This window comes from Belonocnema kinseyi, chromosome 9 (genome assembly GCF_010883055.1).
Source record: "Belonocnema kinseyi isolate 2016_QV_RU_SX_M_011 chromosome 9, B_treatae_v1, whole genome shotgun sequence".
In the NCBI taxonomy this organism is placed as follows: domain Eukaryota; kingdom Metazoa; phylum Arthropoda; class Insecta; order Hymenoptera; family Cynipidae; genus Belonocnema; species Belonocnema kinseyi.
In genome coordinates this window covers 12,509,890-12,534,278 of record NC_046665.1, presented here as the reverse complement: position 1 = coordinate 12,534,278, position 24,389 = coordinate 12,509,890, and the positions used below count along the sequence as shown (strand labels likewise).

General features: G+C 35.3%; 1 protein-coding gene across 3 annotated transcripts in view; it reads right to left on the bottom strand.

Annotated features, from left to right (window-relative positions):
* Nucleotides 1–24,389, bottom strand: part of LOC117180020 (neurogenic locus Notch protein) — a 385,864-nt gene that overhangs the window by 46,498 nt on the left and 314,977 nt on the right. For all 3 annotated transcript variants that reach the window (XM_033372298.1, XM_033372299.1, XM_033372300.1), the window contains 3 exons: nt 23,775–24,318; nt 389–919; nt 32–264 (listed from right to left, as the gene is read on the bottom strand). In XM_033372298.1, the coding sequence (XP_033228189.1) occupies nt 32–264; nt 389–919; nt 23,775–24,318 (1,308 nt within the window). The remainder of the gene's footprint in view (nt 1–31; nt 265–388; nt 920–23,774; nt 24,319–24,389) is intronic.

Here is a 24,389-nt window from a genome sequence, read left to right as displayed (position 1 = left end):
GACACTTTCCATAATTCTTCATAATACTTACAAGAAGCACAATCATCAGTGTTTATAATGCAATCTCGTCCTTCATAGCCCTTGGCACAAACGCAATGATAAGATCCATTTGTGTTTCTGCACGTTGCTCCGTTTCTACAAGGAGAAGTTATAACACACTCGTTCACATCTTCATCGCAGAGTCTTCCAGTATAACCAACAGTGCACGTGCATGCAAAATCAAGAAAATTCGACGATGGAGAACACTTTGCTCCGTGAAGACATCTGTTTAAAGATAATAATCTCTATTATTGCAATACTTTATACAAAGATGTAACTAAGGAGAAATTACGTATCTAATAACTTGAAAGTTATTGTCAACAACAAAACATATTTATATATAACGTACTTGTTAGGTGAACAAGGATCAAGCTTATCTTCGCAATTTCTGCCTGTGTGTGGCAGTTCGCAAACGCACTTGTAGTCGTTGACTAGATCGATACACGACCCTCCATTTTTGCAAGGATTATTGGCGCAATCATCGATGTTAGTCTCACAGTTAGTACCAGCATATCCTGCCAAGCACTGGCAACTGTAGCCGTCGAGATGGTCGTTACATATGCCACCGTGCTGACATGGATTGGAACCACATTCGTCGATATCAGCCTCGCATCTTTTACCACCATATCCAGGTAAACAATGGCAAATAAACTGATTGACGCCATCCTCGCAAGTTCCGCCGTGAATACAAGGATTGCTAGCACACTCGTCCACATCGCTCAAACATCGTGCATCATAGTAGCCCCTGGGACATTCACATCTGAATCCATTGATCAGATCAATGCAACGACCACCATTAGCACACGGACTGCTGGCACACTCGTTTATGTCTGTCTCACAGTGCTGTCCAGTAAATCCAGGTTCACACTCACAAGAATACCTGAAACATGAGAAAATTGAGGTAAAAACATATATACACAACACGTGAAAACTATAATTATTGTAAAAAATGGGGGAAATTATATTTTTCTCAGGCTTAAGATGGTTATAGTCCAATATGCCGATATATATCATCAGTCACAGACGCAGTTTTGTTATGCAATCAAGTGATCTGGTAAGAGCAATACGCCTAATTCGACATATTAAGTAAAGCCTGAATTTTCACCCTACCATCCACGGGCTGGGTCTTAGGGTCTTACGGTCTTAGGGTGGGATCTGAACCACCAGAACCTCGATAAAAGTACATAGAAAAATGTCCAGAGGTGCCGACATAGGGATCGAACCCCAGGCCACTAACGTGAAGTCAAAGCGCCTAACCTATTCTTTAATATTATCAATATTAATTTTGTAATCCAAATATGTAACTGTTTAGAGATGCTAATACGAGAATTTGTTGGCAGGCATGATTTTACATCAAATATTTGTTCTTCTGTTAGAAAGTATTTATTTAATCACAATATTTCGAATAAAGATACGATTGATGAAGATTAAAGTTTTTATTTTTAAAGTTGTTTCTTTAGACTGGTTAAATAATATCAGATCTTTTGACGCCTATACGAGTGTTCGATGTTAAATATAAAGCACAGTTCTGTGCTAGTAAAGTTTTCAATTTTCGAGAAAAAATTAGGGATTGTTTATGGAGACCATATGCAACTTCCGAGAAACGGCTTTTCGTAATGGCCATAAAGATCCATTAAATTTCAACCTAACAAAAAAAGTAATAATAGGTAATATCATTTTAAAATAAAGCCTTTTTATTATTTAATTTTTATGACTAGTATTCAGCTTTCTTACAATTCTCTGTGATAATTAAAAGCTGAAAACGGGACTCAGATTATTATTATTTACATGAGAATAAGTTATTATTTTATTTTAAAGCCGCTGATGCCTACTCCTTAACAAAGCTTTACTTTATTGATGTATAAATTGCTAAACGCTCTTAACACCGCGCAAAATATGAGTAAAAACTTTTCGGACAAATTCGCTATAACTTCGGGGAATAATTCTTGATGTGATGCTGATCAAATTGTGTTATGGACATAACCCCCAATAATTAAGTTATTCTCGGGCTTATGAAGAAAGAGGGGGTGAGACGGGTGTGAAGATAGTTCGTGTTCTGTATGATGAGTCTAGAGGTTGCAACTGTAAGTAAAAAGCGTGCAGACTGTGTAGAAGAGTGAGTAGGGGAAGGGGGTTTGTATGAGGAAAGGAATTCCGGTATGTATGATTGAATATGTTGGAAGAAATTGTTATGTAGGAGGGTCAGGGGATGCTATTAAGAATAGGAGGGGTATATACATTAAATGGGTGAGCTAGTCAAAGTCTCAGCAGAACGAGAGAGTGTTGATAAATGCGGTCATAAATGAGGAAGAGGGGTTAAAGTGTAGGTTGAAATGATGGCGTAGGGGTGATCACTTTTGTTCTATATAATATGTAATATATGTGCGTAAACGCGCGTGAGTGTTCGTTTTGAGTTGGAGTCAATGCAACTTTAAAGTTAATCCTCTGACACAGTCAGTCAAGACAACGATCCCTTTCCGCATCTGCAAGTTACACACTTCAACCTTACCCACTATTGTCCAGTACTCACACCAATCACCTTTCTAACTAACAAACAGTATATTTATCACCATCCACAATGACAAATTCACAACATTTTTTACACTTACACTCATTGTCTTTCAACCCTTAAACTAAAACTCAAACGTATTCACGCACATGCACCAAATATGATATAACACAAAAGTAATTAGCCCTATACTCTCACTTGAACCTACACTTTAACCGCTCTTTCTTATTTTTAATCGCATTCATTAACGCCCTCCTTTTTTGCTGAGACTTGTACTTACTCACCCATTTAATACATATCCCACCTACTTGTTAATACCATACTAACCACTTGACCCTCCCACATAATAATCTCTTCGAACACAGTCAATCATATAGACTAACTTCCTCTCTTTATACAAATACTTGGTCTGAAATACACACAACAACTCGTAATATATGCCCCCCCCCCACATCTTCACACATCACCCTCCCCTAATGCCTCTTCCACACCGATACCCACCCTTTTCACTAATGTCTCCACTCTCACTCATCCTCATACAAAACTGAAACTATCTTTACACCCTTCACGCATACACATACACACATGTGCGTGCGCGCGCAATCGCAAACGATTAGCACAGCAGTTGTCAAGAAGTATATGCTTGTAAGCATCGGTCTCCACAAGCACAAGAATAACACACTCTACTAACTTCCGGAGCTTCTACTATTACCTGAACACTTGATTATTGGGAGTTATGTCCATAACAAATTTTGATCAGCATCATATCAAGAATTATTCGTCGAAGTTAGAGCGAATTTGACCGAAAGGTATTAACATGGTAAATATAAACATTTGAATAAAATTTTCTTCATGAAACTTGAAATAGATTTAAGAAAGACATTTTATCTCTTTAAAATACTTGCTTTAAAGAAAACAGCGAATTTAAATCATTTTTCAATTTGACAACCCGCCCTGGTAGACGTCTTCTCGCCAGCCAAGGCAAGGCATCACGTTCGGCATCTGAATTCGAACCTTTACAGGTTGAAATTCGGACTGCATCGAATCAAATTTCGATTCACGTTGTCGGCCCTGCATCTATAATGCGTGGATGCACAATACTACACGAAAATTGTTTTCGTGAAATTGGTTGCGAAGACCAAGTTTACACATGCTACACTAAATTTTACAAGTAATGTTAAAAAAATTATACTTCACTGAAGGTATCGTTTTTGCCTTAAACTAGGTATTTTTGGTGTTAGAATAAACTTTATATTTTTCCCTTTCAAAGCTGTAAAGGGAAAAATTTCATTTTTTCTTTTTTTTTAAATTGAATTTTGTCCATTCTATTTCAGAGAAACCCCGTCACTTTCAAAGGAGTTGCATTCTTTTAAACTAAATAAACAACTTTGATTACTACAGTTTCGATAGAATTTTTCTGGTCAATGACAGTTTTGATAAGGATCTTATTTTAAAAACCTATTATTTCACCTTTAAAAATTAAGGTTAATATATTGTTTCAGGAAAAAAAATATTGTACCTTTATATTTAAAGGTTTGATAGTAAGGCTTTCAAAAAATGCTTATGATCACTGAAAAATGTGGGAGAATCCTATAGAAACTGTAGTAAATAAATTTCTTAAACTATTTTAAATGAGTACGTAAAATGGAACAAATTTAAGATCTCGAAAAAAAAGACTTTTTGTCCTTCATGGCTTTAAACATAAAAATACCAAGCTTTATTTTAAGACTAAAAATAATTAAAAGATTGGTCACACTTAAAAAATCTTTTTATTTCTTTATTTTTTGTATTTTAAAGAAGACGGGTCAAAATGTAAATCTGTTTAAAAATGCTTTATAACCTTTCGATAAATTATACAAAAATCTATCGAATGTTTCCATATCAACGCAGTTATGTACACCTGAAAAGGAGCCTGTTCATACCTAATCGTAATTTCACTGTCGCCCGTTTTACACGGATTACTTAGACGGAGTTTACCTTTTTTTCTTTTTTTGGGGGTAGGATGTAACGTCAGGGCTACTTGGCCGCCAGGGGTCCCATACTGGTCAGAGACCGGTTTAATTTACCCTCACTTCTTTCTAATACTTTCTCCGTCTCCATGGATTTTCTGAAAATTTGACTACGATCTTTGAATAAACACATCCTTCAATTAAGGAGAGGCTCACTTTTTTCTCAATCGATCTTACGGTGTGTTTCGCTCTCTTTCTCGAGCTAATGCAGTTGGCATTCAAATTGATGGATATACTTTTTTTATTTGGCGGGCATCTCTCGAAATTAAATTATATTCGAAACTACACTTTTAGTATCAATAAAATAAAACTAATTATTAATCAATTTATATTTTGGTAGATTTCGGTAAAAAAGTGTTTTTTTCTACCAAAACACTCGAAAAATAATGCAAAATTTGCACTATTGTTTATTTAATATTGATTGATATACTTTTATTTTTGGCGGGCTTCTCTCGAAACTAAATTATATTCGAAACTACACTTTTAATATAAATAAAATAAAAGTGATTATTAATAAATTTATATTTCGGTAGATTTCGGTAAAAGTGGTTTTTTCTACCAAAACAATCGAAAAATAATACAAAATTTGCACTATTGTTTATTTATTATTGATTGATATACTTTTACATTTGGCGGGCTTCTCTATAAACTAAATTATATTCGAAACTACACTTTTAATATCAATAAAATAAAAGTGATTATTAATTAATTTATCTTTCCGTAGATTTCGGTAAAGTGTCGGGTCTCTATCCGAGCCTATCAGGAACGAACTACATTTTTTCTATCCGGGTTATATACGGATCTATCCATGACTTTCACGGGACGATAGGAAATATATTTATCCGGTTCTTATTCGCTCCTACCCGGTATCTATTCGGCATACAATTTCAAATCCGGGCCAATCTGGGACAACTACTGGGCGCTTGGAAATTCTATCCGGGATTTATTCGCCATGCAATTTTGCATCCAGATCTATCCGGGACCTATAACAGGGTTTCTACTCAATTTTTGCCATGAAATTCACGGATAATTCCCGCTTATAAATATAATTATTGATAATACAATACAATATTTATATATAGCTTATAATATAATCATTTTTCACGATATAAGCATACATAAAATGCATAGTGAGTTGCAACATGCTTAATTTTTTTGCGAGAGAACATCTTCATTTGCTCAAGTACGTTTCTGCTGATGTTTTAGCAAAAGCCACTGTTGCAAGATTAAGAAAGGTTAATGCTTTTGTCAAAGGATACTTTAGAGGAGACTTCTCTAGTAGTTTGGCTACCAGATACTGGAGACACGTTCGACAATCTTGCCGGAAGGAAGTATGTCTTTTTGAGCGGCATCTTTGTATTTTTTAGTGCAGCACGGGTGGCATATCCGCAAAAAAGGTGCTAAAGTAGCATTCGATTGAAATTCGGTCAGAAATGGTTCAAAATCCTCCGCCAGAGTGTGAAAAAAGCGAGCTTTGCTGGTAAGAGTTTGTCTTTTAGCGCTTCAGCAACAACGGTGAAACTACTACATGACGGCTGTTGTCTCGCTTTTTGTACATGTTGTACATATTTTTCTAAATTTGGAAGACACTCTTTTGCTTTTCTTGATACTTTTCCTTATTCAATCCATCGAACCTGGCACAACCTGGCTCAACTACGTTCCAATTGGTCACTTTCTGCACTTCGCCAAGAATTGTGATTCATGACTGTTTGCAAACGCCAAAAAGTATCAGCTTCCGTCATGATTCGATAAGTAGAGGTGTAGTAGTTGGATGTGCGAGTGTTGGCAAATTACTAGTACTTGCTGTTGACGAGAGGTTTGAAGTTCCAGAGCTTTGCGATAAATCCCTGGAAAAGGAGGCAGGAATACTGACAGAATTCTCGGCTAAATTGAATAATTCCTGATGTCTTTTACTTTACATGTGGCTTTTAACGACAGTACGACCCATAGATTCGAATGAGAAACTTCTTTTACAAAGCGTACAAAAAGCATGATTCCTCTGCTATCTTCTTCAAGCCATGGAAAATCAAGTTTCCAAGCTCTTTGGATAGTAGTTTGGCTCGGCATTGTAGAAAATGTAACTGAGCCGAAAATAATCATCATATTTCTGGAATTTATTTAGATTCACAGGCAATAAGATTGATTTTAATATTGATTAATAAATAATTCAATTTTAAATAAAATTAAAAAAAAAATTAAATAGAAAAGAACTCATATAAGTGAATCAATAACTTTTGATTATAAATGTTGAATCTTACAACGAATTTAGTTATTTTTAGAAATCAGAAATATAATAAATTTTGGGGATCTAATTCAACTGCATGTCAAACATTTGTTAACGTTCGTTAATACTTTCAATAAAAAATATCCTATACACTATACAAAAAAAAAAATAATTTTATACTATTTTTTTTAATTTCGAAAAAATATTTGAGCAAATAAAAACTGTTTAAACAAATATAAATTTGTTAAACATAAAAGAAAAGTATCAAAGTTATGTAAGTATTTAACAGCAAGTAGCATAGGATATCAATTTGACAAAAAAGTGGACAGTTTTTTTAAAGTAAAAAAAAATTATTCAGAAAATATGATTATTGTTTAAACTTTTTGAAAAAAAAATGGTTGGAATAAGTTACATTCATTTAAACAATTAAAAATTGTTTAACAAATCATGAGGAACATTCAAATTGTATGTATCTGTATTAAAAAAGACGATGGAAATTGCTGAAAATTAACAAGAATACGTAAAAATGTAGTTTTTAAATTTGTTATCATATTTAAGGGGGGGGGGGGGGGGGGGGGGGGGGGGGGGATAAGAACATTTATTGATGTGGTTTTATTCTGTGGACATTCCTTTTCAATCTACAGAAAATTTGGCAACTTTTGATCAAACTCTGAAGTATCAATCCAATTTTTCGAAAAACCAAAATTGTTCCCATAAATATTGGGATCTTCAAGTGCCCAATTTTAATATTGAAATTTCAAAAACAAAATTGCTTATTTTTTTTCTCCCAAAGTAGAAGGAGGGAGAGATCTTTTGCCCTCTAACTCGAAAAACTATTTTTGGGTCACTCTAGTGAACATTGCACCAATATTCGGGCAACCAAGAGCACCTTTGTGTCCATTTTAAGTCCTGATGAAAAATGGATTAATTCTTGTGCAGAATATCCTCCTGGTAATAAGCAATTAATTTGTATAGTAACGACATTACACCTACACGAAAAACGTGGTTATAATTAATGTATAAATGTAAATACGATTAACGAAAATAATACTTGCATACGAATAATGTATAGAGCGGAAAAGTTGGAGCTTTTTGACACTATCACTGAAATTTCTGGTTCCACGTTCCGGATGGGTCTCCGATAGACCCGATAAAACATACTTTCTAGGACTTGGTTTCTTTATCGATGTAAATACTCCCAGATTAGTCCCGGATCAATTTTTGGTTCCATGTCCCGGATACCTCCCGGATAGACCCGGTTAAGCATACACTGCGAAACTTGGTGTCTTCATCGATGCAAATTCTCCCAAGTTGATCCCAGATAGACCCGGACAGATGAACTTTTTGACTTTACAGGAAAATCAATCTCCGGTTCCATGTTGCGGATAGGTCCCGGGTGGAACCAGATAGATCGTCACTTATTGATTTCTTGTATCTGATTGGACCCTGATAGACTCGGATAGACGCTAGTTTGGACTTAGAGGAAATCAACTTCTGTATCCGTGCTCTGGATACGATACGAATATACCCGGATAGAAGGACAATGTCGACTTTGTCAGAATACATAATTGGTTACGTTTTCTCAATAGAACCTAGATAGTCTCAAATAATTTTTAAATATAAAATAAGTAATATATAAATTAAGTACAGTATGTGTCAAACGTTTTCGATCAATTTCTGAAGATAAAATTAAACTACAAACCGGTATAAGTTTGCCAATTTTTATTATCTCGGCGGCGAAGTTGCCCTGACATCACATTCTATAAAAAAATTCTTGATGAGACAGCAGTAACATTGTCAAAGTTTTAGTTTGATCCAAGAAAGTTTGATGTTTTGGGTGGGTAGGCTTGAAAAAAATGCCCCATATACATTTCTTTCATTGTTTGGATCGATCTTATTTATTGGTAGGTATATTTTTTGTGCAAAATTATTTTGCTGATTACTAATTAATACATGATTCTTATTTGAATTGAATTTGTATGTGTGTATTTAATTGAAAAGGCCGCTTTATTTTTTCTAAATACGATGCCTGCATGTTTGCATAATCGTCTTGCTCATTTATCGTGGGTGTGAATAAAAAACCTAAATATTATCTTTTAACTCAGTTCACCCCTTTAAATGTTTACTTTTAACAGATAAATTCATACTTTTTTTACTTTTTCAAAGAAAAAATCTAGCCTAGATTAATAGCCAGATTAATTTTCAGGGGCCAATAATTTAATCCGATAGTGAAATTAGGAGAGTAGGGTGACAAATAACGCTACCTTTTTTCTTTTAAGCAATGTTTATTGTACCCATATTCCGAAGGTGAAAAAAGGATACCTTAAGGGCATGTGATACTTACAGTTTCCCTGGTTTTTTCCCACAAAAATAAAAAATTTTTTAAAACTGAATTCGGAGATGCTATAAAATATCATAACCGACGTCCCTGGACTCTTTTTGAGGGATAATAACAAAAAAATCTATTGTGCTAAACAAAAATTTTACGCATATGCATTATTTTGAGTGTACGTCGTTTTTCATCTCTTCCTTTCCGATAATCTGGATATTATTTATGAAATAAACTTTTTTGATTGCCTGCAAACAAGTTTAGTTCCGGGAGATTAGTTACTATGTTAATTTATAAGTCCAAAGTTTTCGGCCAAAAATATTGTGTAGTTTGGAAGTAACGCTCGGGTGAAATGTAACACGCATAACCTCGAAATATACACACACATTTTTAGCAATATCAAAAATTTTTTGATAAAAAAACACAAAAAAAAGTGTGTGGGGACGTCCGTTAACATGTTCGCTATCATTTCCCATATTTGGAAGGCAAAATATTTCTTATCCTAGGAATAAAGCCGGGGGAATCTAACACTGAAAAAATCGATGCTATTTCCTGAACGCTATGCAAATTAATTACATTTTGCTAAATTAAAACTTTTTTTAATTGACTACAAAAAAATTGTGTGGGGACGTCCGTTAGCATGTTCGCTATCATTTACCAAATTTTTAAGACAAAATATTTATTATTCTAGAAAAAAAGCCGGGGGAACCTAAAACTGGTAAAATCGACAATTTTCTAAGTATCACATGCCCTTAATTAAAAGAATAAAACGAAGTAACTAGAAAATTCGTTTATTAAACTTCTGACTTTCTGACATTTCGGCTAACACTGCGTGGCTTTTTCAAAGAATCTAAATAAATAATATATAAATAACTATCTTTTCTTAGAAATAATTACAAACAAATTAGTTTTAAAAAAAGTAAAATTAGTTTTAAAGAAAAATCAGTGCAAAAAGGAAGTGACACAATTAGTATTATTACTGATTATTAGGAAGAAACGCATTTAGTAAAGAAACTACAAGGAAGGACTACGTTCGTACATATGAAGCGACTCGGACCGAGCATTGAGCAGTACTAACTGTCCGCCCAGCCCTCAAGGTACTTGTTCCCCCAAAAGAGTGGATAAACAGAATCACCAGGGCCGTGCATAATCCAAGATCACGCGCGACCACGATAGAAAAGACAAAATAAGAACTATGGGAACGAAAAGGTCTCCAACAATTAAGAAAGATAGAATTTACTTTTTCAATATAAAATCGACGAGATGAGATTGATAAAATACAAAAGTTTATTATAATATATAATATTACTATATTCTAATGTAACACTCCATGAAATTATAAACTACTATCAAGCTTTTCCCAATACGTCAAAGTAGACAAACCGCTCAAATTAGACAATACCATCTCCTTTAATAGTAAGTCTATTAATTTTATTTCGCAGATTGTTACAAATTTGTAGATCTTTTTTGGATGAATTATTGTGATTTTTTCGTAGCTTGCATAGTTTATCCGCAAAATGGAATTTTTTAGTTGTTTTTTTAGGCTAAAATCAGAACCATGAATCGCAAAATGTATATAGACGATAACGGGGGTGGGGGAAGGGGGGATTTCTAAAAATCGTAAATTTAAGTATTTTAAAAATCTGACCTCGTATAATTGTTTCTTGTTGAAAAAAATTATACCACGATTTTTGTTCAAAAAATAATCTTTGTTCACTTCTGCAATTTCAACTCTTTCTTTGTCAAACCTTGAACGAACTTAAAAAATAAGTTTATCGAAAAAAGAAAAAAATACGGGGTGAACTTTTTTTAATGGCTATAATCTCCGTTGTTCCAAGCCTTTTGAATATAAAAATCATTTAACCCTCAGGGTACGGACTATAAAAATGTTACGTTCCGTACGCACATGGGTTAGACTAACCCGGCAAGTTTGAGCAACTGTATATTGGGCTGTAATTCGTCAATTAAAACAATCTTTTTTAATAAATCGGAAATTTACTCAAAAATACCATGGTTTTATTAGTGTTGTGATATTATTTTATTCAACAAAATTATATTTGAAAATATAAACAAATTTCATGAATACATTTTTTTCAAAAGCTTGCCTTTTTTTTCAAGCTACGAAAGTAAGCGTTTTTTGGTGTAGCGATAAAACGTTATTCCATTAATTTCCCATAAATGTCGTAAAAAGAAATATACGAGGTGTGTTCAAAAAGTAAGGTGACTTTTCAATTTTCGCGGGCTACGTACATTCAAGTTTTAAATTTTTTGTTTTGTTGTGTTGGTACACTCGTCAAGATCATATGTTCACAGTTTTGACTATATAGCTCGTGCTGTTTTTCTGACAGAGGCGTAAAAGTTTAGAAGGGTTTGGTGTCCTCGGTGATTTTCTTCTTTCGAAAAAATGGAGCAAAGAGTTTGCATTAAATTTTGTGTGAAAAATGGAATCCAGTGCTCTAAAACTCTTGAAATGCTGACAGTTGCATACGGTGAGACTACTCTGAGTAAGAAAAATGTGTGTAAGTGGTACAAGCTGTTCCAAGAAGGCCGAGAGGATGTCGAAGACGAACCTAGCGCTGGACGTCCCAGCACGTCAACAACAGATGAAAACGTTCAAGCAGTGGAAGAAATGGTTTTGAAAAATCGCCGAATTACCATCAGAGAAGTTGCTGAAGATGTTGGGATATCGGTTGGCTCATTCCATGCTATTTTTATGGACGTTTTGGGCATGAGACGTGTGCCAGCGAAGTTTGTTTCAAAACTGCTTAATTTTGATCAAAAGATCCATCGCATGACCACCGCTCAGGATATGTTGAATGAAGTCAATAATGATCCTGGATTTCTCAAAAGGGTTATAACTGGGGATGAATCGTGAGTATATGGTTATGACGTCGAAACTAAAGCCCAATTGTCTCAGTGGAAACATCCTGAGTCTCCAAGACCGAAAAAAGCACGTCAAGTTCGGTCAAATGTGAAGGTTTTGCTCACTGTCTTCTTTGATTACCGTCGCGTAGTGCATCAGGAAATCTTACCACAAGCGCCGTTTGCGAGAGGCGATACACAAAAAACGTCCGGAACTTTGGAAAAACAATTCGTGGCTTTTGCATCACGATAATGCACCTGCTCATTCATCGTTGCTTGTGAAAGATTTTCTGACCAAAAACAGCACCACAGTCATACCTCAGCCTCCATATTCACCGGATTTGGCCCCCAGTGACTTTTTTATTTTCCCAAAACTGAAGAGACCCATGAAAGGACATCGATTTTCAACGATTGAGGAGATAAAAATTGCATCGCTGAAAGAACTAAAGGCAATACCACAAAATGATTATCAGAAGTGCTTCGATGATTGGAAAAAGCGTTGGTACAAGTGTATTATATTTGAGGGGGGTTACTTTGAAGGGGACAACATAAATATTGAGGAATAAATGAATATTTTTTGAGAAAACCATAGTCACCTAATTTTTTGAACACACCTCGTATATTACTCGCAGCATATCTTAACTACATGCTCCTTGCATATGGCATTGTCACGTCATAAGCACTTGTACAATGTTTTATAGTCAAGAGCATTTGGACAAAAATTGCACCGTTTCCGTTTAGAAATTTTGTTGTCAACAAATTCGTCTCTGATATCTATTTCCTGTGGTAAAGTACAAAGGGAAGTACAACTCATGGGAAATAACACACACTCACAGGTGAGTTATGCTAGCCTACGTACAGGGTATCATTAAATTCAATATAATATTATCCAAATAAATTTGAAATAATTTAATTGTATATACCAGCATACTCTACTGCATAAAATGTTTGTAAAAAGACCATTTTATTTTTTACAAATAACAGATTTTTCACTTTCCGTATACACTGAGTGTCTAATACCCGACTCAAATTTCTCTAAACGTATAATTTGCACACCAAGCGCAGGCTGAAGCTGCCGACCGACCATCCAAAAGTCCAAATGTTCGCACCTCAGAGATCCCCCCCCCCCCACCGAACACCTGGTGCATACTCCCAACATCGACTTCTTCCAAAGTGGCACTACTTTAAAAATTCGCTTGGGTTAGCCTAACCCAGTCCGTACCATGAGGGTTAAAGGTTAAACTTTCTAACAATCGTAATATTATATATTTTAAAAATCTTACCTGGTAGAATTCTTATTGAAAAAAATTATGCCACGATTTTGGTTAAGAAAATAACCATTGTACACTCCTTAAAGGTCAATTCTTTCTTTGTCAAACCTTGGACGAATTCTAAAAATAATTTAATCGTAAAAAGAAAAAAATTCAGGGTAAACTTTTCCAACGGCTATAATCTCAAGTCTTTTGAATATAAAAATCCTTTAAATTGATAGACCGTGGACTCACAACGTAAATGGGAGCGTGATACGGATAAGGCCAATTTTCACACGAGATGTTCGTCTGATGATGAGGAACGTAAAAATGGGTGCCTGGCAGGTGTGAGTGGATGCGTTCACCTGTGGCGACCTGTCAAAGGTGCTAATTTTTGGCAGTTAACTTACGTGACTCGGATAAGGTTGAAAATTGGTGTACATGTAGAAGCTGACGTTAGAAATAGCACCTGCGCATTTCCAGGCACTTACTTGGATGCAAAAGTGTTGCCAGGCGGCTTCGAAGTCGCCGGACATTCTAGTGAAATTTCTTGAAATTTATTTTACAGGAAAAAGTTTGAAAGAAAATTTGGTACACTCCCGGAAATGCATATTTTCATTGTTATATCATTTTTTGATAAAATTGATATATTTGGAGAAAACATCGATTAAAGAAATACCATAACAATAAAAAGCCCTTTTTATTGACAAGTGATTTTTTCGAAAATTATTAAGAGACAAAAGGTACTCTATTACAGGTATACTCCAAGACGAATAAGAAGTATTTGTTCAAAATGTTAATATTTACCAAGTTATTCGCATTTTCCCTTCTTTTTCCCATTTTTTCAATGACCTGCTGTATCTTTAGCAATTTAAAAGATGGTGTTCTCAAATTTAGTACACGAATAAAGTAAATCTTTTGCAATGAATTGGCGTCAGCCACTTTCAATTAAAACAATATCTTATTCTGCTATAAATAATCATAATCAGTGTCACGTTCTCAGCTTCTGATTATCGTAGAAAGTTGTAATGAAGATGAATATGATTATAAAAATTAAACAACAAAATAGCTTTCCTTTAAAATACCCATTATTTATTATTGTTAAAGTTTATGTTTTGTCGTCGAGATACGTTCGACCTTTATTACCGTTACGAATTTCAAGTTTCCCAAACCCAGCGTGACTCATTGGCGTAGGCATTACAAATTCTTCGTGCTGCATTTTTAATGCAGTTCTATAGCATTAAAAATGCAATCGTAATGCCTACGCCAATGACCCACGCTGGGTCTGGGAAACTTGACAGTCGTCACGGTAATAAAGGTCGAACGTATCTCCGCGACAAAACATAAACTTTAACAATAAATAATAAATAATGGGTATTTTAAAGTAAAACTTAAAGCTTAAACTGTATTATAATGTAGTTTATTATATCCTGATCAAATAAAGTACTTAGAAACTGGGTCCAAAAAACGCCAGGCTTCGAGATAGGAGGGACCAAATGTCACTTTTCATGGACGCGAGAGGAGTTCCATGGACCCTCGCAAACTGTTTGGCACTACGCTCAGGGATCATGCTAAGCTCTCTGTTCCTTTTACATTTGGTAGTTTGGGACCCCCTTAACAATAATATCCATGCTTGAATGTCGAGAAAAGGATACTTTTTCGTGAGGGTTGTACCAAAGTTAACGTTTCATGCATACTCGAGGAGTTCCACGGACCCTCTAGGAGACTGTTTGGCACCACGCTCAGGGATCATGCCGAACTCACTGTCCCTTGGATATTTTGTAGTTTGGGACCCCCTGAACAATCATATCCATGTCTAAAGGTCGAGAAAAGGATACTTATTCATCAGTGTTGCATCGTAATGTCACTTTTCATGTAGGTGAGAAGAGTTACACCGACCCTCGGGGACTGTTTGACACCATGCTCAGGGATCATGCCGAACTCTCTGTTCCTATGATATTTTGTAGTTTAGGGCCCCCGAACAATAATATCCATGTCTAAAGGTCGAGAAAAGGATACTTATTCATCAGTGTTGCATCGTAATGTCACTTTTCATGTAGGTGAGAAGAGTTACACCGACCCTCGGGGACTGTTTGACACCATGCTTAGGGATCATGCCGAACTCTCTCGTCTATTGATGTTTTGTATTTTAGGGTCCCCTGATCGACATTATCTAGAAGTGAAGGTTGAGAGATGGACAGTTTTTTGTCGGTGTTGCATCGTAGGTCGCGTTTCATGTAGTTATTCAATCTAATTAAACAGGTCTTTTTAACCACATCGTCAAGACTAAAAAATGAGAAGTGTGGCTGAGGGTAGTCTAACTACTGTAAAAAAAATTAATTGGTAGTTTTTGGATTAGTCTAACATAATCTGAATTTGATTAAACTTCACCAATGTTGTACAAACTTATTCAAACTAATTAATCAGGTCCTGTCAATTGCAGGTGACGGACAACTGTGCACGAGCCCATCTGTGCACATCGGTGGCCACAGGCACAACTGTGCACGTCTACATTTCAACGTGCACAGATGGGACACTCCCAACTGAACAAGTCTAAATGTCGACTAATGTCTAAATGACTAAATAAAATAAAAATAATATAAAATTACCAAATGTCGACGTGCACAGATGGCACCCTACTAACGGTTCACGTGCACAGATGGGAGACTCCCAACTGTGCACGTCGAAATGTAGACGTGTACAGATGGCCCGGTACACAGTTGTACCTGTGGCCATCGACGTGCATAGCTGGGCTCGTGCACAGTTGTACCCTTGCCGTCAATTACGTCGTATAGACTAAAGTACGGGGATGGTATGTTGTATAAGCTTCCTAGGCTGGATATGGATTATCTAAAGGAACTGACGGTAGGAATCTATCAGATGAATCTAGCAGGAGCTTACACCAAAGATAAGTTTGACATTTTGAGTTGGACGAACTTGTCGATGAACCGGGTTTAATCAGAGTGCAAGGGTATTATCGTTTCAGACGAGCAACGAAATATCAGATCTGGATATCCTATGTAGAAGATAAGTTGGTTCAAGCAGCCGACGATCAAGAGCTACAGCTGGATGAAGCACAAAACAATGAACAATTATTCGGGTACTACTGTACTTCCAAAACTGGAGCCAGGACAGTCGGATCATGTGCCATCAGCCAGCAGTAAAGTATCCAAGCAAATCTATGATTAATAATATTGCGGATGCGGGTCAAAGGGAACAGTAGAATGATATACCAAAACTCATCTTCTTTGAGCAAACTAATTCTTATTGTTGTCTTTACCGACTACAGCGTCATCCAATACCAAACCATACACTAATGTTGCTATAACTGGTTTAACTCTTCCCGATATTGCCTTCATTGGCCGGATCGCATCATAATCTTGCCTTAACTGGCAAAAAAATACCAGAATATTTCTATTATAAACCTGATCATTCTTTAATCTTGCATTAACTGGCTGGACAATACTCCGGTATTGCCTTAATTGGCAGCATCGTGCACGGATATCGTGTTGATCGAGGGGTTATTCACTGAGTGAAAATGAGTGGAGTCATTGATAACTCAGTACTCATTCTTCGAAATCAAGGTAAATCGTCGAAGATCCGACAGATCATAAGAAATCCTTCCAACTCTTACAAAATCGTGGACATTCTCGGAGAATCAGGTAAACTCTTCTTGAGTAAAGCTGCGGTCATTCTTGGTCAGAGAGGTGCAATCGTACTCTGGAGAACTCAGAGCTCATGCAGCCAAGGGGGTCCCGTTTTTCATTGTTCGCAGTTTATTTTGAGTCAAGATCGCGCACTCTTCGAAATCCCGGTATTCGGACATGATCCCTGAGCGTGGTGCCAAACAGTCCTAGAGGACCCGTGGAACTCTTGTAGTGTGCATGAAACGTTAACTTTGGTACAACCCCCACGAAAAAGTATCCTTTTCTCGACATTAAGACATGCATATAATTGTTCAGGGGGTCCCAAACTACAAAATGTCCAAGGGACAGTGAGTTCGGCATGATCCCTGAGCGTGGTGCTAAACAGTCTCCTAGAGGGTCCGTGGAACTCCTCGAGTATGCATGAAACGTTAACTTTGGTACAACACCTACAAAAAAGTATCCTTTTCTCGACATTCAGGCATGGATATTATTGTTTGGGGGATCCTAAACTACAAAATATAGAAAGAACGGAGAGTTCGGCATGATCCCTGAGCGTAGTGCCAAACAGTCTTCGAGGGTCCATGGAACTCCTCTCGCGTCCATGGAAAGTAAAATTTGATCCCTCCTATCTCGAAAACTGGCGTTTTTTGGACCGAGTGTCTAACGTCTTTATTTGATCAGGAAATTATAAAATACATTATACTACAGATACAGCCAATTTGACTGAGATCATATTTTCCATAGATAATATGTGCGCGGTCCTTTCTTGAGACATAGGTTAGAATGTTTACATTCTTATCATCTATGATTGATCATCGGATTTCCACGTTTTGAGACTCCCTGAACCCGAAAATCAAGTTATGGTGCTGACATCTGTCTCTCTGTCCGCAAACATAATAAACCTAAAAAATGAACGGTTCAAATCAAGCTTTGGCACCCTTTCTTCAGGTCCCAACAGAAAGAAGCAGTTCGTTAATCAGAATTCTTTGACCAATGGTTATAATTTTATGCATCGAAAATGCTACCCAAAAATCGAGCAATCTATTCTTAAGCCAAAACACGACAGATACGTAACAAAGTTTAAAAGAAGAATTGGACCTTCTTAAAAGGCCTATATAAAGGGTGTTTTCTAACGTTTTTTTTTGGGGGGGATTTTTTTATAACAAAATTGACATTGAATCATCATTTTCTTTTTTTCGGTTTTCATTGCAATTTCATCATGCCAAGATATACGCTTGTACGTCTCCAAATTTTGGAATTTTACATAAAAGACGACCGTTCGATCAAGCAACATTTCGCTGCATACAAACAGAGCAAAAACTGTGTGCAACGACGCACAGTGGTCTGGAATAGGAATTTACTGTTCATAATCGCCCACAGGTCGTATTTCTTAACCGCTTTAAAAGTTTTTTTTTTAGAAATGGTCCGCAATTAATTTTTAAGAGAATTGTGGTTTGCTTTTTTTAAATTTTTTTTATAGAGCAACAATATATAAACAAATTTAGTGACAAAATTGACCATTTTAGCTTTCTGAATTTGTTCTCAAGAAAAAATACAGATAGAAACTCACTACCAGACGGAATTATTGCACACGCATTCATAGAACATAATTGATTATAATAATATTCAACTTAATTATTATAAACAATTTCTATAAACAAATTCTTTATAAACGAGTTTTTCTCATAGCTGAATTGATTTTTCTGAACAAAAGAGATTCACAATTGTCTTTTAAGCCATTTATATACTTTAAGCTTTATTAAACATAAACAATATAGATTGTTTCCTCGTAGAAGAAAAATGTTTTATTCTTTAATAATTATTAGAGTGACATTTATTGCGGTGACTAATCATCAATATTAAATAAAGAATAATTTATATGATTGTTACAAATAATTTTTTTAACAAAACTATGATTTATTTTTTTTCATGCAAAAAGGACGGTTTACCACTGAAATTATCCGATAATAAACTAACAGTGATTCCAAAATTGGATAGGGGACATTAAATAATAATTTGCCTAATTGTTAATAACAATTTTAAAACAATGCGTGACAATCTGCGGATGGTTGTAGAAAAAAGTTATTTTTTCTTCAATCATTTTTGTAATAATCTAATTTTTGTTATTGAATCAATGAAAAAGTTGAAACTTATAATAATAATGAGATTATTGTAAAAAACTTAAAATAAATAAATTACGATTCAGAACTCGAATCATTTTTAGATTCGTATTGTTCTATTAGTTCATCGAGTTCTTGATCAAGTTCAACAACTTCTTCCCATTCAGGCTCCAAGGATGCAATGAAAAGACATGAGGATTCAAGGAGTTTGTGAATTAGGTCGTGCATAGTATGCAATCGAGAGATTTTTCTTGTGTTGAACTGTCGAATGTACTTGATATCCTTGTTCCTGGCTTCGGAAGCGTCTTCGAAATACATGCCAATTGGCAGCATTAAATTCTCCATAACTTTTCCCCTATGTAGCAGTATTTTATGAACTGAAGAAGGCATGTAGTACCATGGATATAAGCTCACATACAGTTTTGCTGTCCTAAAGGCATACTCGTTAAAAAAGAGAGGAGGAATTTTTCTGCTACTAACTAACATTTGTAGTATGTTTCTAAACATTTTAATGAATTCTTCATTTACTCCAGTTATTTCTGACACTTGATCAACATTCGAGAAAAACCCACGAGCTGTATTACCACAATTAGAGTTGCCAGATCCTTGGCTTGGTTGATCAATTACACAGCCACACAAAAAAAAAGTGTGCTAGGTTAGATTTATTTCTAGGTTAGGCTCGAGTTGACCCATTCGATGTAGCACACATTTGCTACTGGGAAAGATGCTTCCAGAGCTTTACGTGTAGTTCAATAAATTTCCGTTCATTCAGGTTAGGTGAGGTCAGGTTCTGTTGGGTAAAGTTATGTTAAATAAGTTGATATCAGGCAAGGGTTGATCCTTCACAGTTGTCGACATGTTTTTGAAGTGAAAAATTGCATCACTGGCATTATTTTGAAATTTATTTGCCTCAGTGCATGATTTTTCATCATTTTTTTATGTTATGGCTCAACCATGACGTGATGGGTGATTTTTGATATCGAATTTGAATTCAGCGCCCCAAATTCCATAGGAATACTTGTGTCTTGTTACCAGATCCGCAGACGTTTTTTTGTGTGGCTGTGTTATTAACCCCATCTTCTTTTGAAATTCGTTGCAAATTATTTTTTTAGCTTCTTTCATCGTTTCTTTATCCTCTTTCTTGCATATGCTCCATTTGCAGATTTGTAACCAATAAGCAATATGTAGTTAGTATACACTTCATGAACCTAATCCAGGCATGCAAAGTAGAAAGACCAAATTCTAAGCTGGATACGATTTCTTTCTTCTGCTTTACATGATCTAGATCATTCATTTGTGATGGTGTCACTTTGCAAATGTAGCAAGTAGGAGATGATGAAGTATCAGTGAAAGCTGTACAAACTTTTCCATCCAACATAGTTAGCTTCATTTCATATTTAGCTTTCATTTGTTGTGGGTCTAAGCTTCTGAACTTGTGTCTTCATATTTTTTATTTCCGATTTCGTGAATTCTTCTGTTTCCTTTGCATATTTAATCATGATAGGTATACAACGTTTTGGCGAGGAACTATGAGGATTCATCCAAACTGTTTCTCCCGTGTGCTTTACCCTTAACCATATTGGCACCATTACTGCTGTGAAAAAAGAGTCGTCGGTCAAATTGTTGTTATTAAACTTCTGATTGTATTTTGCATCAGTTGACAGCCCATCGATGCCATATTTAATTTCAAAGTCCAAATAAGTGATCTTTAATCTATTCTCTGAAATCGGAAGGCATAAATTCGGATCTTTAAAAAGACGTTGAATAGTGTGATCAATAAGAGACTGAATCTCAATCATGGCTCCTTCTTCCGATATTCGAATAATTGAAGCATAACAATCTTTTTTAATCTCTAATACTTTCGCATATGAAGGATAAATGTCAGTCTTTCTTTCTTTGGCCTGTAAGTGAATAGTATTATATTGATACTTTGATAGTCTGACCTGTTGCATTAAAGCTAAAGCTTCTTCTGAAGAGTATGGCATATATGATTCAAAGTCAGATTTACCTGAAATGTTTAAATTTTCAGTATCGCCAGATTTCAAAAGAACGACTATAGCATTTGCAATTTTTTTTCTTCCACTCTTTCGTAAACTTCGCAGGAATGCATCCTGTATCTTAGCAGCCGTGAAACTCTCTTCAATGGACATTAATTTTCGTCTGTTTGTCGCAGCAGAAGCATTTTCGAATTTTGTATCCGAACTTTTTCTTCCTCCTTTTGATTTTATCCCAGAAAAAGTAACAACGAAGTCAGTTTTTAGCCACTTTTCGAACCTCTTTTCAAACCGACTTTTTATACTTAAACATTCTTTCCATTTTTTTCTGAAATATAGGTAAAAAATACAAATTCAAATAATTAGCTACTATTTCTAGATACCTAGGATCATGATTGTACTCAGTTTGCATGAAACTTAATAAACCTTGCACGTCAGTACATTCATTGGCAATAAGAAAATCACAAAGGACCTTCCTACCTACCTTGAGAGTATTTTATTTTATTTTAAAATGACGCCAAAAGCAAATCATATAAAGATAATTTCAACGCAGCCTCTCTCAGTTATATAAACAAAAATTATGATTTCTCTTGCGAGAGCGCGTGCGAGAGATACCCACCTAGCGGTGAACCTGGAACTGTACTTTTTAGTTGAGAGTCACTTGTTCTTCATTTGTTTTTCATGAAGTTCGTACAAAACAAATGAAAGATAAGTGACTTCTGAATACGCAAGTACAGCGTTATTGCACTTTATTTTCACTTGTTCCTCATTTATTTTTCAGGAAGTTGCATAAAACAAATGGAAAATAGGTGACTTCTAAAACGCAAGTACAGCGTTATTGCTATGGACAGTTAGCTACAGAAATTGCTATTAGCAATTACGCAAATTATTATTTAATGTCCCATATCCAATTTTGGAATCACTGTTAGTTTATCGTCGGATAATTTCAGTGGAAAACCGTCCTTTTTGCATGTAAAAAAGATAAATCATAGTTTTGTTAAAAAAATGGTTTATAACAATCATTTAAATAAATCTTTATTTAATTTCGTTGGTTAGTCACCGCAATAAATGTCACTCTAATAATTATTGAAGAAAAAAAAACATTTTTTTCTACGAGGAAACGGCCGATTAGGAGACTTGTTTAACTGAATTGTTATAAACAATCTATATTGTTTATGTTTGATAAAGCTTAAAGCATACAAATGATGACTTTTTGAAAAATATTAGCAACTAGCGTAAAATAAACGATTTTTTCTATGATAAAAAAACATTAATAAGAATATGTTCATAAAAATTGTTTATGATAATTAAGTTAAATATTATTAACATTAATTATGTTCTATGAATGCATGTGCAATAATTCCGGCTGATAGTGAGTTTCTATCTGTATTTTTTCTTGAGATAAAAATTCACAAAGCTAAAATGGTCAATTTTCTCACTACACTTGTTTATATATTGTTGCTCTGTGAAAAAAATTAAAAAAAAGCAAACCACAATTCTCTTAAAAATTAATTGCTGATCATTTCTAAAAAAAACAACTTTTAAATCGGTTAAGAAATGCGACCTGTGGGCGATTATGAACAGTAAATTCCTATTCCAGACCACTGTGCAACGCCACCATTGCTGCTGTGAACGAAAGTCGACGTACCCTCTTCAATCGACTTCCCTTTACTTCGCAAACTGACCAAGAGCGTTGTCTGGAGTATTACCTGCGGGATCCCCTTTGTCCTCATGAGGAATAAAATACGGAACACAACAATTTTATAATTTTTTAATCAGCAATTTAAAAATTACATTCCTCGTTAAAAGTTACTCCAAGACTGACCTCGACCTTTTTTGTAAACACCAGAGCCGAAGCAGTACAGATTGGACCCGACCCATACCTGGGTCAAGCCTAACAAACCTTTAGCTGAAGTTCAAGGTCATCCTTTACCCACGATCTGAGTACATATTTGGACGTAACATTTCCCGCTCTTTCAGCTGCCGTTGTCAAAAATATGGGTTCCCATTAAAAAAACAAAGTTGACCTTGAGATAACCTAGCACTGAAGCGTGTTCTCCTGTGCTTGTACCTTGCACTTATTCGCTGTGTAAATGTGTGTGTGCTCCGTATAATTTAAGTTTTCTGAATGCAAAGAATAAATATCAGAGTGCGAGTTTCGACAGACGCGCACCCTAACTGCGAGAAACGCGCCGAGCGCGTAATGTGAATCTGCCTAGCGCATAGATTTTTTATTTGAAGAGTAAACAAAAAAAAAAGAGTTGAATTATTTCCTAAAAATAAAAATGATAAGGGGTGACTCAGTTTAAACAAAATAATTAGGTTTTCCATTGTCGACTTAATCGTTATCTTAATCGATTATTTTATTATTCAATTTTAATACTTCAAAAAAATTATTTTCAGCGGAGGGCTTTTTACAGTTAAAAACATGCCAGAGAAAAAGTTGAAATATGTTTGGAATAAAAAAGGTAAATATAGTTTAGAATACTCAAATTTGTGTCTTTTAAATCATATTTTTAAGAAACTTCATATTAAGAATTCAGACAAGACAACAATTTATCTCGCTGATTTTTTTATAGGAGTTGTCACATTACGCCTTTTAAACAATTTTGTAAGTGCTTTATAAAAAGGACAATAGTATTCATAACAATGTGTACCATTTAGCTAATTTGAATAAAATTAATTGAAACCAAACACTTTTTAGGGGAAAATGTTTTTAAAATGAAGGAGTATTTTAAAAAAAGTAACTTTTTTTTTAATTTTTCACAGTTAAATAACACTAAAGTCTTACCTGTTGATTCCATCTATACAACGTGCACCATTTCTACATGGGTTGCTATAACATTCGTTGACGTTGACTTCACAATTTAAGCCAGATGTGCCAGGTCGACAAATACATTGATATCCATTTATGCGGTCTTCACATCGCCCACCAAACTGACAAGGATTGCTCTCACATTCATCGATTTGGGTTTGGCAAAGATTTCCCGTAAAACCAGGAAAGCAGCTACAGGTAAACGAATTTTCTCCGTCGATGCAAGTTCCACTGTGGCAGGGATTGGACTGACAATCGTTGATGTTTGTTTCACAGGACGCTCCTGTAAATCCTGCAGGACATTCACAAGTGTATTTTGCAATCGAGTCCTGACAAGTTCCTCCATTTCTGCATGGCGACGAAGCACAGTCATCAATGTTAATCTGACAGTGAGTGCCCTTGAAACCGTCAGCACAAGTGCATTTGAAACCGTTTATCAAATCTGTGCACACTCCATTGTTCAGGCAAGGATTCGCTGCACACTCGTCGATGTCTATCTCGCACTGGGTTCCCGTAAAACCTACAAGAATGCAGATTGCTCTTAATAGTGTTTTGTAATAATCTATCATAATAAAGAACGTTGGTTTCATT